Source organism: Oryctolagus cuniculus, chromosome 16 (genome assembly GCF_051225735.1).
Source record: "Oryctolagus cuniculus isolate XC-2025 breed Fujian yellow rabbit chromosome 16, ASM5122573v1, whole genome shotgun sequence".
Taxonomy (NCBI): Eukaryota; Metazoa; Chordata; class Mammalia; order Lagomorpha; family Leporidae; genus Oryctolagus; species Oryctolagus cuniculus.
Window position 1 is genome coordinate 51,570,149 of NC_142882.1, and position 14,683 is coordinate 51,584,831.

Here is a 14,683-nt window from a genome sequence, read left to right on the forward strand (position 1 = left end):
TGTGCTCCGTCTAACAAGCCGTCAGCTTGCAGCAGGGGACATCCTTTCACAATTGAACAACTATTTATTGCGCTTCTCTCATAGGCCAGGCTCTGATACTGCAGCGAAAAAAGCACCACTCTGTTCCCACGCAACCGACACTGATGGGAGGTGCTTCTGTGTGACAACCACGTCATCTAAATCCAGAAAACCTATCAGTTTCGGACAGACGGAGGAGCACGTACAACCTCGCCCCAGCTCCAGGGAAAAATTCACCCATCGCCGACCGGCTCCCAACAACTCCGAAGCCCAGGTGCGCCGGGGCGCGCGGCTCTGAGCGTCGCGCGGCTGTGACGCACTAGACCCCGCCCCTTGCCCCCTTTATAGTGTTCCGCTCCCTCCTCCCTCCCCCCTCCCCCACACAGCGAAGTGCGCAGGCTCCTGGGGTAGGCTCGGGTCCTTGCCCGGGAAGCCGCAGAGGCGGCCGGGGCTCCTCCCTCTTGTTGAGTTTCTGAGAGGGCTTCGGGCCTCGTCACGCTACAGAGACGGAGCCGGCGTCGCCGCAGCCGCAGTGCTGCCTGCCGCCAGCCGGGAGAGAGTGACGCCGCCCCCTCCTCGCTGGCCCTGCCTGACGAGCTCTGGGGCGTGACCCGCTCTGAGGGACCATGGCAGCCTCCGGGGTGGAGAAGAGCAGCAAGAAGAAGACGGAGAAGAAACTGGCGGCGCGAGAGGAAGCTAAACTGTTGGCGGGCTTCATGGGCGTCATGAATAACATGCGGAAGCAGGTACCGCCTCCGTGGGAGTGACGGGCGGTCGCTGGGAGGGAGGGTCCCTGCGGGCCGCGACCCCCGGCCGTCTCCGCCTCGCTCCTCGCGCGCCGACCGGCCGCTTTTGCTATTGGGTGCGGGGGTTGGGGGCCCAAGAGCTCCTCGCCGGCGGACCCTGGGGGGCGCTGGTTGTGTAACGGCGCCGGCCGGGCTGTTTGAGGGGTCGCGAGGGCTGGCACCGGCGCGGCCCAGCCCGAGGACCCTCAGCCCAGGGGAAGGAGGAGGATCGCTGGCCGCGAGTCGGCGCCTGCCCGGGACCCCCGTCCCCCGCCTGCCTTGCCCCGATGGAGCTGGTAGACGCCCTTGTTGTTAAGAGGGGCCCCTTTTGTGGGCTCTGCGGCGCGGAGGCGAAAGGTGGGTGATGGAACGCTGGAGAAGGCAGCCCGGAGAGGTGGCGTGTGTTTGTTAATTCCGTGATGTGTCGCATAGCCGCGAGCCCAGATGGTTCCTTCTGCAAGCTTTGCTTGGTGGACAAAGCCACCTCCGGGGAGGTCTGTGGGAATGCTAAGGTTCTGTTGTCCGAGGGGGACAAAGCAGAGGCGTGAGTTGTGGGCTTGTCAGAGTGATCCTGCGGGCGTTGCGAATGGCGGGCGAGGCATCGAAGGGTTTTGTGATGATGTTAATGTCTGGCTGCTTGAAGCAAACGCTGGCCGCGGGCACCGAGTCTTCCTTTGTTCATTGGCAGTAGATGTCTGCGGAACTGCGTTCGCATGGCTCCTGGCCTTTGTGCTGGAGGAGCCGTGAAGTCTGACTGCATTGTGTTGTGTAAGTTAGGCTCGTTGCTCTTGTCCCGGTGGCGGGCTTGCATGTACATCTGATTGTGTTTGCAGCCCCACTGACTCGTAATTGCGGGTACATTTAGCCAGCGTCGGCCTGTAATGGCAGTCTGACGCAGCTGCCCGGTGCTAGGACTTGTTGAGGGCTCCTGATGGTTCCCATCACTCCCCCTTGTAGCTGTGTTTTCATGCCGGGATGAGATTATTGTAAAGCATGGCCTCATCCTTAATTGGAGAGCTGCAAAAATCAAATGTTTACTTAAGAGGGGGAGGGGACTGAGATTGTACATTTAGCTATCTGCATTTAAAAATGGATCACCTGTATTTCTTTGACTTCTTTTTGTATTAACATCTGTTTGTTTACTGTTCAAACAGAAATGTGGTTACTGAGTTACAGTTGCTGGAAACTGTTACTGAGTAGGGGAAAATGGATACAAGGTAAACAGAGATCTCCCTCAGGGCGTAACTGACCTTAATTTGCCTCACTCTCCTTTTGTCATTGACTGCATTCTCCCATAGTTCTTGTACCAACTTCGTGGAATCCTGCATCTTCTTGCAAAATGTAATTTACCTTGTGTTTATATTGCATTGTTCTTTCTTACATCTTGACACAGGGGAGACTTCCCCAAGAATGACTGACAAGGGCAGTTGGAATTTGCAGAAGCAAAAGCTGTTCTGAGCTGGAGGAGGAATGTTTTGAGTGAGGACCAGTTTTATCAGTGTTGTCCTTTAGTAAATAGTTTTGCGTTATGACCATTTTTGTTTTCCCTTATGACCTCATTACTTTGGGGACCTGGGTGAGTGTTTAGATAACAAAGACCCCCCTCCGTATACAACCAGAAACACTCCTTCAAAAATTTGAGAGCACTCTGAAATTAATATATCTTTCTTTTTTCCTTTCCTTTTTTTTTTTTTTTAAGAATTTATTTATTTGAAAGGCAGACTTATAGAGAAGGGTGGGAAGGAGGGGGAAAGAGAGGGAGAGAGAGAGGATCTTTCATCCCCTGATTCATTCCCTAGGTGGCCACAAGGGCCAGAGCTGGGCAATTCAAGAGCAGGGGCCCAAGCACTTGAGTCATCCTCTGCTGCTTTCCCAGACACATTAGCAGGAAGCTGGACCAGAAGTGGAGCAGCCAGGACTCTATCAAGCACCCATATGGGAGAAAATTTTTGAAAATCAGAGAATAAATTGTTTCAGTAGGTTTATCACAAATTTTGAAGGTGATGAGAAGTCAGTATAAGATTAGAACTAGAAACACCGAAAAGATGAAGCAACACAGAAGGTTTTGTTGTTGTAGTGACAGTTATTTTGATGGGGAAGCAGATGGGAGTCAGACTGGTATAAACTGAAGTGAGTAGGATATGAGGAAATTGAGACAGCCCTTTTGAGAAATTTGGCCTTCATGGAAGTAAGAAAGTCAGATGAAGGTTGCTTGGTTTATTTGTTTAAATGAGAGAGAGATATGTTTAAAAATTGGTGGGGAGAGGGGCCGGCACTGTGGCGCACTAGGCTAATCCTCTGCCTTCGGTGCCGGCAACCCATATGGGCACTGGGTTCTAGTCTGGGTTGCTCCTCTTCCAGTCCAGCTCTCTGCTGTAGCCCGGGAGGGCAGTGGAGGATGGCCCAAGTGCTTGGGCCCATGCACCCACATGGGAGACCAGGAGGAAACACCTGGCTCCTGGCTTTGGATCGGCGCGGTTCCGGCCATATTGGCCATTTGGGGGGTGAACCAACAGAAGGAAGACCTTTCTCTCTCTCTCACTGTCTATAACTCTACCTCTCAAATAAATTAAAAGAATTAGTGGGGAGAATTTGAGTTGTAGAGGTTGACTGTATAGAAAACAGAATGAGTAATTAATAATTCCTGAGATGACATCCTAAGTAAATGTGATTAATCTTAGGTGGAGGGAGAGGGAAGACAGTTCTCTTCATAAGTGGGAAGGACAAGAATGGTAAATAGCTGTGTTTGGAATCAGAAGGATAAAGGAAGAAAAGAGGAAGAAGAAGGAGAGGCTGGAGGTTGAAGAACGTGGTCTTTATGAATAGTAGCAGTGATGTGTTGGCTGGCAGGGTTTCTGGAAGCTCTTTTGAGGTTGTCACGAATTTATAATGAATCCTTATCCTTAACCTGGCCTTCAAAACCTCTATCTGTTCTAATCCCTACCTACTTCTCCAGTCAGATCTCCTACGACTCATCTCTTAACTGTTTCACTCCAGACATCTGTCTTCCTTTCAGAGCCTAAAATATTGTAGCAGTGCCTGAAACTCCCTTCCCCTCCTACTCATGCTTCAGTTCTTACCTTAAATGCCATTTCCTCCCAGAATGTCCTAGATTATGTCAAGGCCCTCTGTTCATTTCCCTCATGCATTTATCTCTCTCAAAATGCGGAAATCACTTTTTAGTTTAATGTTTGTCTTTTCCACAGACAACAAACATGTTTGTCTAAGCTCCATGGTGGCAAAGATTGTGTCTTAGTGGTGTATTACCAACATTACCACATAGGAACTCAACTATTTGTTAAATAAATAGTTCAGTGGTGGGCACTTAGCACTTGAGATGCCAGTTAACATCACATCCCATATCAGAATTCCATGGGTTTGATGATTCCCTGCTCCAGCTCTTGACTCCAGCTTCCTCCTAATGCATGCTGTGGAAGGCAGCAGGTGGTGGCTCAAGTAATTGGGTTCCTGCCACCCACATGGGAGACCTGGATTGAGTTCCCAGCTCCCACCTTTGGACTGCACTAGCCCCAACTGTTGCTGTTTGGGGAGTGAACCAGTGATAAGAACTTGATTGTTCTCTGCCTGTCTCTCTCTCTGTCAAATAAGTAAAACTTTAAATAAATAAATAAATAAATAGTTGATGTATAGATATGTCTAGGAGGTGCTGAAAGCAAAGTAAGAAGTGAATAGAAGATGAAACTCTAGGCAACATCAAACTTTTTTTTTTTTTTAAGATTTTATTTATTTGAGAGGTAGAGTTACAGACAGTGAGAGGAAGAGACAGAGAGAAAGGTCTTCCTTCCGTTGGTTCACTCCCCAAATCTGGCCGCAACGGCCAGAGCTGCACCCTATCAGGAGCCAGGAGCTTCTTCCTGGTCTCCCACATGGGTGAAGGGGCCCAAGGACTTGGGCCATCTTCTACTTCTTTCCCAGGCCATAGCAGAGAGCTGCATTGGAAGAGCAGCAGCTGGGACTTGAACCGGCACCCTTATGGGATGCCAGTGCCACAGGCAGAGGATTAACCTACTACACCACGGTGCTGGCCCGGCAACATCAAACATTTTAAAGAATAGGACATAACATGCATTGGCAATTAAGGAGTGAAAAGGCATAAAGACAGCAGGAATAGTATCATTGAGACCAAGATGTAAGTAAGAAAGAGACAATGAGGTCTATCATATGTTGTAGTGAGGCCAAAAGAGATAATGTGCCAACTGAAAATTAAAACTTGAAAATTGATGCTCTTTGCAAGTATAGTTTTAATGTAATGTCAGGGTGGGGAGGAGACAGATTTTAGAGGACAAAGGAGGGACAGGGTGCTAAGTATATGGTGAGTGACCTGCTGCCTGTGCTCCTGCTGCTTTACAGATGGGATTAATGTTCTTCCTCTAAACTGTAGCAGTGTCCAGTACATGCAGCCATCCTGACATTTACCACTTGTTGGTTAAGTGAGTGAGTACAGCAGCACATAAGTATCTTGAGGGGATACATGATTGTATCAAAATTCCCTTTTTTTTTTTTTTAAGATTTATTTATTTACTTGAAAGGTGGAATTACATAGAGACACAGGCAGAGAGAGAATCTTCCATCTGCTGGTTCACCCCTCAAATGGCCCCACAATGGGTAGAGCTGGGCTGATCTGAAGCCAGAAGCCAGGAGCTTCTTCTGGGTCTCCCACGTGGGTGCAGGAGCCCAAGCACTTGGGCCATTTCTACTGCTTTCCCAGGCCATAGCAGAGAACTGGATCGGAAGTGGAGCAGCTGGGTCTTTTTTTTTTTTTTTTAATTTTTTTATTTTTATTTGACAGGCAGGTGGATAGTGAGAGAGAGAGACAGAAAGGTCTTCCTTTTGCTGTTAGTTCACCCTCCAATGGCCGCCACGGCTGGTGCACTGTGGCCGGCGCACCGTGCTGATCCGAAGGTAGGAGCTAGGTGCTTCTCGTCTCCCATGGGGTGCAGGGCCCAAGCACTTGGGCCATCCTCCACTGCACTCCCGGGCCACAGCAGAGAGCTGGCCTGGTAGAGGGGCAACCGGGACAGAATCCGGTGCCCCGACCGGGACTAGAACCCGGTGTGCTGGCGCCGCTAGGTGGAGGATTAGCCTATTGAGCCGCGGCACTGGCCATGCAGCTGGGCCTTAAACCGGTGCCCATATGGGATGCCAGCACTGCAAGTGCCACAACACCAGCCCCCAAAATTCCTTTCAAAAGAGGAGACGGCCAAGACTTGGGAATTGCAAGAACTAAGACAGCCCCAAAAGCATCACTAGCCTTTTTCTGGGATGCTGCCTTCATTTCAGCTCAGCTGTGAGCACTCCAAGTGTGCATTTTTCTATCAGAGTTTCAAATCTTGTGGTGAAAGGATCTGATAGACCTAGTAATAATTAAAGATTAATCCTTTGAATCAGTTCTCTGTGATAAGGAGAGCAGGGCCAGTAGCATGTCCTGATAAGGAAGGACTTGTATATTGAGGTCATTTCTTTTTTTTTTTTTTTTTAAATAAAGATTTATTCATTTGAAAGTCAGAGTTACACAAAGAGAGGAGAGGCAGAGAGAGAGAGGTCTTCTATCTGATGGTTCACTCCCCAGATGGCCACAATGGCCAGAGCTGTGCTGATCCAAAGCCAGGAGCCAGGAGCTTCTTCCCAGTCTCCCACGTGGGTGCAGGGGCCCAAGGAGTTGGGCCATCTTCTACTTTCCTGGGCCATAGCAGAGAGCTGGACAGGAAGTGGAACAGCCGGGTCTCAAACCGGTGCCCATATGGGATGCCACGCTTCAGGGCAGGACGTTAACCCACTGCACCACAGCGCCGGCCCTGAGGCCATTTCTTGAGTAGGCATAAATTGTAACCCTGGTAGCTGCTTCAGTTAGTGTCTACTATGAAGATTCTTATCAGCGAAATACTAGGATATTAACTATTTTACTAGATAATAATACACCATATTTAGTTATATTTTCATCAAAGTATAATTGATATAATTAATATTTAAGAAATATACTCCCAACAATATACTATCTATACTAAATATCCCAAATTCGGTGCATCAGATTGGCCCACAATAAAGTAGTATTCAGAATTAATTCTTCCTTTTTTTAAAAAAAAGATTTATTTTATTTATTTGAAAGAATTACAGAGAGAGGTGGAGACAGAGAGAGGTCTTCTATCCACTGGTTCACTCCCCAGATGACCACAATGGCCGGAGCTGCGCTGATCCGAATCCAGGAGCCAGGAGCTTCCTCCAGGTCCCCACGTGGGTGCAGGGGCCCAAGGAATTGGGCCATCTTCTACTGCTTTCCCAGGCCATAGCAGAGAGCTGGATGGGAAGAGGAGCAGCCAGGACTAGAACTGGCGCCCATATGAGATGCCGGCACTTCAGGCCAGGGCTTTAACCTTCTGCGCCACAGCACTGGCCCCTATTCCTTACACCTTTCTTTTATTTTTTTTTTTTTTTAAGATTTATTTATTAATTTGAAAGGCAGAGTTAGAGAGGCAGAAGCGGAGAGAGAGAGAGAGAGAAGTCTTCCATCTGCTTATTGACTCCCCAGATTGCTGCAATGGCTGGAGCTGCACTGAACCAAAGCCAGGAGCTTCTTCCAGGTCTCCCGTGTGGGTAAAGTGGCCCAAGGATTTGGGCGATCTTCTACTGCTTTCCCAGGCCATAACAAAGAGCTGGATCAGAAGTGGAGCAGCTGGGACTTGAACCAGCACCCATATGGGATGCTGGCACTTCAGGCAGTTGCTTTACCCACTACACCACAGCGCCAGTCCCTACACCTTTCTTTTAAGTTACAATTGAATTGAATTGCAATTTACTGTTACATGGTAAACTTTTATTATGAAGAGTTATTTAAAAGTGGTTTTGTGTCCTCCATAAACTTTTAGTGTTGTCTTTGGGCACTCGTTGCTTTGGGAAGCAACATGTTGTACTGGAAATAACATGGATTTTGGAATCAAATAGATCTGTGTTTGAATCCTAGCTTAGTCTTCTTACTAATTGGATAACATTGAGCAAATCACAGTTTCCTCAGTGTTATGTGTTCTTATCAGACCAACAGTGATTACAACACCATACTTGTCTACCTAACTGATATTAGAATAAGTGAGATAAAGGATGTATGAAGTCTTGATAAATTGTCCATTCCATATAAATATAGACCAGATTCCTGGTGGTAAGCAGCAGAAAGCTATTCTGTCTTAAATAAAAATAATTGATGGTGAGATATCTGAAGCTCATAGCATTGCCCACAGGCAGGGAGTTGAGCAGCCATGGCAAGCAAGCAAGGCCAGGGGTCCTCTGAAAGCTGGACAGCTGAAACCCTGGGATCGAGGTTGCAGTGCAAGAGTCGCCTTGACCACTGCTACTGCTGCTGAAAGATGTCTTTCTTTCCCTCTTAATGTCACTCAGGAGTCAGAATCGTGGAAGTAGGTTTCCAATTAGCTAGCATTAGATCTTTTTCCAGGCCGATTCTGAAAGGAATGAATAGAAGAAATTTGGCTTCTGTAATGAGAAGCAGTCTCTGGGATTGCTGTTTTGCCAGGAGAGTTCATAATAAGAATTTTTTTCAGAAATAGGAACTAAGGGTTTTAGTTGGATGTTAGTTAGCCAGAATCCATAGATATCTACCACAGTCTATCCCTTGTGCTGGCCAGTAAAAATGTACATGCTCTTGTTTTTGTTTTTTCTTCACTTACCATGTCTAATTGCAAGTTCAAGTCCACTTACTGATATCCATTCCTTCTGTAGTCACTTCCAGATCCTAAGGATTAAATGAGGATTGGTTCTTTATATGATTGTGGAGAGGAAATGAAAAGAAGGGAAACTAGTTGAAACTTAGCCAAATAAAACAGCAAGGATTACAATTAAGTTAGAAGCTACATTCATTTTTTTAAAAAGATTTATTTTATTTATCTGAAAGAGTTACAGAGAGGGGCAGAGACAGAGAGATCTTCCATCCACTGGTTTACTCCCCAGATGGCTGCAATGGCCGGAGCTGTGCTGATCTGAAGGCAGGATCCAGGAGCCTCCTCCTCTGGGTCTCCCACGCGGGTGCAGGGACCCATGGACTTGTGCCACCCTCCTCTGCTTTCCCAGGCCACAGCAGAGAGATGGATTAGAAGAGGAGCAGCCGGGACTAGAACCGGTGCCCACATAGGATACCGGCACCTCAGACCAGGGTTTTAACCTGCTGTGCCACAGCACCAGTCCCTACGTTCATTTTTAAAATCTGTTCCTTAGTGTTATTTATCATGTGGTGGTTATAACTCCTTCCTTCACTGCCTTCCTGTTCTTTGTCTTTAGCCAACTCCTCAAGGTTCTATCTGTTGAGGTGACCCAAACCTTTAGCCTTGAGCCTTTGATATTGCCTGTTTAGGGCTGTTTTAGTCTGGTTGACATTCACCAGTAGAGGGACAAGTGTTTAGCCTAGCCATTAAGGCACCCGTGTCCCCTGTTAGAGTTTGTGGGTACTTTTCCTGGCTCCAGCTCCTGATTCCAGCTTCCTGCTAATGTAGACCTTGGGAGACAGCCATGATGGCTCCAGCTGTTGGGTTCCTGCCATCTGTGTTGGAGACCTGGATTGTATCCCTGGCTCCCAGCTTCAGCCCTGGCCCAGCATATTAGGAACATTTGGGAAGTGAACCAACAGATAGCTGCTCTTGCTCTGTGTTTCCCCCTCTCTCTGCTCTCAAATTAAAAAAAAAAAAAAAAAATTTTTTTTTTGACAGGCAGAGTGGACAGTGAGAGAGAGAGACAGAGAGAAAGGTCTTCCTTTGCCGTTGGTTCACCCTCCAATGGCCGCCGCAGCCAGCGCGCTGCGCTGATCCGAAGGCAGGAGCCAGATGCTTCTCCTGGTCTCCCATGGGGTGCAGGGCCCAAGTACTTGGGCCATCCTCCACTGCACTCCCTGGCCACAGCAGAGAGCTGGCCTGGAAGAGGGGCAACCGGGACAGAATCTGGCACCCCGACCAGGACTAGAACCCGGTGTGCCAGCGCTGCAAGGCGGAGGATTAGCCTATTGAGCCGCGGCGCTGGCCCAAATTAAATATTTTTTTAAAGATTTATTTTATTTATTTGAAAGAGCCACAGAGAGATGTCTTCCATCTGCTGGTTCTCTCCCCAAATGGACGTGATGGCTGGTGCTGAGCTGATCCAAAGCCAGGAGATTCTTCAGGTCTCCCATGTGTATGCAGGGACCTAAGGACTTGGGCTGTCTTTCCCAGGTGCATCAGCAGGGAGCTGGTTCAGAAGTGGATCAGCAGGGACTCAAACTGGTGTCCATATAGGATGCTGGTGCTATAGGCCCCGGCTTTAACCCACTGCACCACAGCATTGGCCCCTAAATCAATTTTTTAAGATTTACCAAGACTGACATGGTGGTGCAGTGGATTAAGTCACCACTTTTGACTCTCAAGTCTCATATCAGAGTGCTGATTTAAGTCCCAACTACACCACTTCCAATCCAGCTCCCTGTTAATGTGCCTGGGAAGCAGCAGATTATGGCTGAAGGAAGTGAGTCCCTGACACACACATCAGAGACCCAGATGGAATTCCTGGCTTCACTCTGGTCCAGCTGCAGCATGCTTGTGCTTGTTCTTTCTGCATTTCAAATAAATCTTAAAAAAAAAAAAAAAAAAAGATTTATCACTAGATTTTACATTACCAGTGTTGGGTATGGAATTTGACTTGACACTATTTACAAGCTAATTAGATGTTGCTGTTAAATGTGTGCTTATAGAAGACACTAGACGCTTGGATCAGCAACAGTGATTGGTTACTTGCAGCATTGCATCATGAAGTTTGCTTTGTCCCAGAGTGCTATGAAGGCAGCAGATGGGAGCCCAGGTGGATGTCACATACAGTGGATTCTTGCTGCAGCCAAGGAATAAACACTACACTTAAGGAATCTACTATTTTTATTGTAAGAAAATAAGTTATTTCATCCCCTAAGATCACCGTCTGTTTACACAACTCTGAGAAATGGTATCTCAGGTAAACAGTGGCAGAGTCTTGCCTTTTTGACATGTCTGGGAGATATGTGAGACTCAACAGATCCACAGGGGGCTGTCTTTGCCAGCAATCAGAGGCCCCCAGGGGGATCCCTTGATCACCTGAGTTCCAGGGCATCTCTTGCCCATGGAGTAGAGCAACAGTTTTGTTCTTGATGGCCAGAGTCAGACAGAGAGGCAAATGGAACCCTTTTTTTCTTTCTACCTGAAGAGGAGGTAAAAATGATGAGACCATAATGGCCAGGTCACAGTCTTCACTTCCAATTTTGTGGAAATATTTGTATCACTTGGTTCAATCTTTCATCTTTTGGCTCCCTGAAATATCTAAACCAGCAGAACCACTTTCAGAAAGACTAATTGCTAAGATCAGAAGCAAAACTTTTGTAAGTGGATTTTTTAAAGAGATTATTTGTTTGTTTGAAAGGCAGAGGAGGAGAGGGAACTGTCTTCCACCCACTGGTTCACTTCCCAAATGGCTGCTGTGCCAGGCTGAAGCCAGGAGCAGGAACTCCATCCGGGCCTTGCATGTGGGTGGCGGGATTCTGCTGCTTTTCCAGGCTTAGCAGTGAGCTGGATCAGAAGTAGAGCAGGTGACTTGAACAGGTGCTCATATGGGACTCCAGTGTCACAAGCGGCAGCTTAACCCACTGCACCACAACGCCAGCCCCTATAAGTAAATTATTAAGCATGATAGTGAAGGGAGACTCTTTCTCTTGTTTGAGGTTGTTAATCCTACTTACAGAGAAATCATTCTGTGAAAATAAGTCATATGAGATTAGATTATTTAGGGATGGATCTTGCTGCTTAAAGAAGTTTGAAAAGCCAGCAGTATAAAGGGCCTTTCCCTGGAAGGAGAGAGTGAGTGTGTGTGTGAGAGCGTGTGTGTGCGCACTTATTTGTGTTGGCATCTGTATGTGGCTTTAGTGGCTGAAGGAATTGTTAGGTAGAAACATTTCTGACCTTCACTCAAAAGGTAAATGAAGTATTTTGAGCTCGTGTCTGTCTTGCTTTCTAACTCAGTTGCTATTCTAATTAAGTTAAAACTTTAAGACGCTGCTGGTGTAGTTACTCTTTAGAGAACCACGTTCTTCTACTTAAGGTCTCCAAAGTAAGGTGTGCCAGATGGTGATCTCCCTAAGCTAGATTTGGGCTCAGCTGTGCCCCTCCCACGCACCCACTCCTGACATATGAATATGCAGATTCAGAGATTTCAATTATTGGGATGTGCAGAGGTGATTAAAAGGCCCACCTATATTGGCTTTTTTAGCAAAGCCTTGTTTTCCACTTTGATTTTACTAGAGAAGGGCTGCATATGGGGGATTACCAAGTATTATCCTTCAGTCTGTAGTGTGTTTTATTGTCTTCTTTGCCTGTTGATCCTATGTAAACTCCCTGAGATGAGAATCCAAGAGCACTGAATGGTCCCACCCCAAACCCTCTACAGGAGGGTTCTCATTTCCAAGTTTGCCTTGTCTTCGGTTTTGTATTTGCTTAGCAGCACAGGAATGCCTTGTTCTCTCCTAACTGCTGATGTGGCTGCTCTCCTCCAGCACTCTCTGTTCTTTGTTGATCCTCCATAGAGCAGCTCAGGTGGTTATTTACATTTTTACACCACAGAGCTTTGAAATGAGTAGATAATGCATTAATGCAAGCCTTGATGTATGACGGGCTAGAAGTTCACTTCCATTTCTTTCCTCAAATATTCCTAAGCCAAGTTGTTCATAGCTCTCCAGATGTTCCGCAGTGAACCAGATGACATTCTAAAACACCTATCTGATTCCATACTAGCAACATGACATCCCCTCAAATTTGATTCTTATGAGCCCCCTCATTACTAAATTTCCACATCTGTGTTCTCTCTGAATTAAAATGAAAGGCAATTGAATTCCAAATATCTGCTCTCCCTGGTGTGTTACACAGCTCAGAGTCTTCATCCAGAAAGACTGAAGTCCTTGGATACAGTCAAGGTGGCTTCTTCAGTAGATGCAGCCTGGACTAACTTCCCTTGGAGAGAAGTCAGTAACCTCTGAGACTGAATTTCTCCCCTTTCCAGGTGCACACTTTTTTTTTTTTTTTTTTTTTTTTTTTTTTTTTTGACAGGCAGAGTGGACAGTGAGAGAGAGAGACAGAGAGAAAGGTCTTCCTTTGCCGTTGGTTCACCCTCCAATGGCCGCCGCAGCCAGCGCGCTGCGCTGATCCGAAGGCAGGAGCCAGATGCTTCTCCTGGTCTCCCATGGGGTGCAGGGCCCAAGTACTTGGGCCATCCTCCACTGCACTCCCTGGCCACAGCAGAGAGCTGGCCTGGAAGAGGGGCAACCGGGACAGAATCTGGCGCCCCAACCGGGACTAGAACCTGGTGTGCCAGCGCCGCAAGGCGGAGGATTACCCTACTGAGCCACAGCGCCCAGGTGCACACTTTTTCAGTGTGTCAGAGCATTCCTAAGACTCTTGAAAGTAGCACTGTGCTATCTCCAACCTCACAAACCTGAAAAGATAAAAGCAAATCTCTGATTTCTATTCTATTAGCATAGATGTTGCCACATTGCTGTTCCCAGCCAAGAACAGAACAGAAACTTTGAAAATCCTCTGTTCTCCAGAAACCCAAGAAAAGAAAATCTTAGTTTTTGGCCCTGACAGGTTACTGTAGTCTCTTGGCTGTCAGAAAGCTGAAGACTATGATTAAACTCAGCTGGGAGGGGTCTTCCCTCAGAAGGCTAGCAGGTGCACTATTTGCTGTCTGTAGATGATTGTTTCACCTATGTTTCTCTGGCATAGGGTGCATTCTTTTTCTTGGACAAAATGTTATCAATTTGCCAGAGTGAGGATGTATGCAGCCACCAGGTCTCATGGAGTTACCTTTCTTTCCTTATTGCCCATCCTGCACATTTAAAGCTTTATTTTATTTTAATTTCTTTTAATCCCATGCTCCTGGCATCCTAGGGGTACTGAAGTGGTTGAGTTCTGTGTAGTGACAAAGCCTTCCCTTCCCTGCCTTTGAGAGAAGAGTGATCCATATTTGCAGCCACTAGTTCTGCAGAGCAGTCTGTGGCTTTGCAGTCTCTAGCTTGCTGATCCTCCTGGTGCCTCTGCCCCTGTGCACCCCTGTTGTGATCCAGCCCTGCTTTTCAGTCCCTCGTGTCTGTGAGTCCTGTCTCTTGGAGCAGTCTGTCCTCTTTTCCTATCTGCTGGAAGATGGCATTTAACAGGTTTCCTTTAGGGCCTTAACACCATACCCCTCAAAACCTTGCCTTTCTCCCATATTTGATTTTGCCAGGCCTTGCAAACTCAGTGGCAGCAGACATGTTCCTTTCAGTTGCCTCTTTGCACCAAAAATGGTCTATATCTCCACTGTCCCATTTTCCTCTTGTATATTTTTTCCTTTCAGGTGACCCCAGCTGACTTGTTAACCTGCTTAACTTGGATTTCTTCCTTCCTACATCATGTAGAGATGGCTTGCTTAGGTCAGAACATCTTCCTTGTTCTTCCCTTTGATTTTAGGCCCAGATGATTGTTTTGCTAGCATGCATCTTTCTCTAATGCCTTTTTTTTTTTAAGCTTTTTATTTAATGAATGAAAATTTCATAGGTAGAGCTTTAGGAATAAAGTGGTTCTTTCCTCCATAACCACCCTCACACTCCCATTCCTGTCCCCCCTCTGCTCCCTCTCCCATCCCATCTTTATTAAGATTCATTTTTAATTAACTTTATATACAGAAAATCAACTCTATACTAGTAAAGATTTCAACAATTTGCACCCCCCAACACACACGCAAAGTATAAAGTACTGTTTGAAAACAAGTTTTACAGTTAAATCTCATAGTTCAACTCATTGAGGACAGAAGTCCTACATAGGGAGTAAGTGCACAGTGACTCC

The 14,683-nt window shown here is 46.8% G+C and overlaps 1 protein-coding gene across 5 annotated transcripts in view; it reads left to right on the plus strand.

Annotated features, from left to right (window-relative positions):
- Positions 1–388: 388 nt before the first annotated feature.
- KLHL7 (kelch like family member 7) overlaps positions 389–14,683 on the plus strand; it is a 69,336-nt gene continuing 55,041 nt past the window's right edge. Inside the window, exon 1 of one of the 5 annotated variants that reach the window (XM_002713712.6) lies at positions 389–764. In XM_002713712.6, coding sequence (XP_002713758.1) covers positions 645–764 — 120 coding nt within the window. In that variant the 5' untranslated portion in view covers positions 389–644. The other 4 variants (XM_089315370.1, XM_089315371.1, XM_089315372.1 and 1 more) reach the window with 4 other exon arrangements.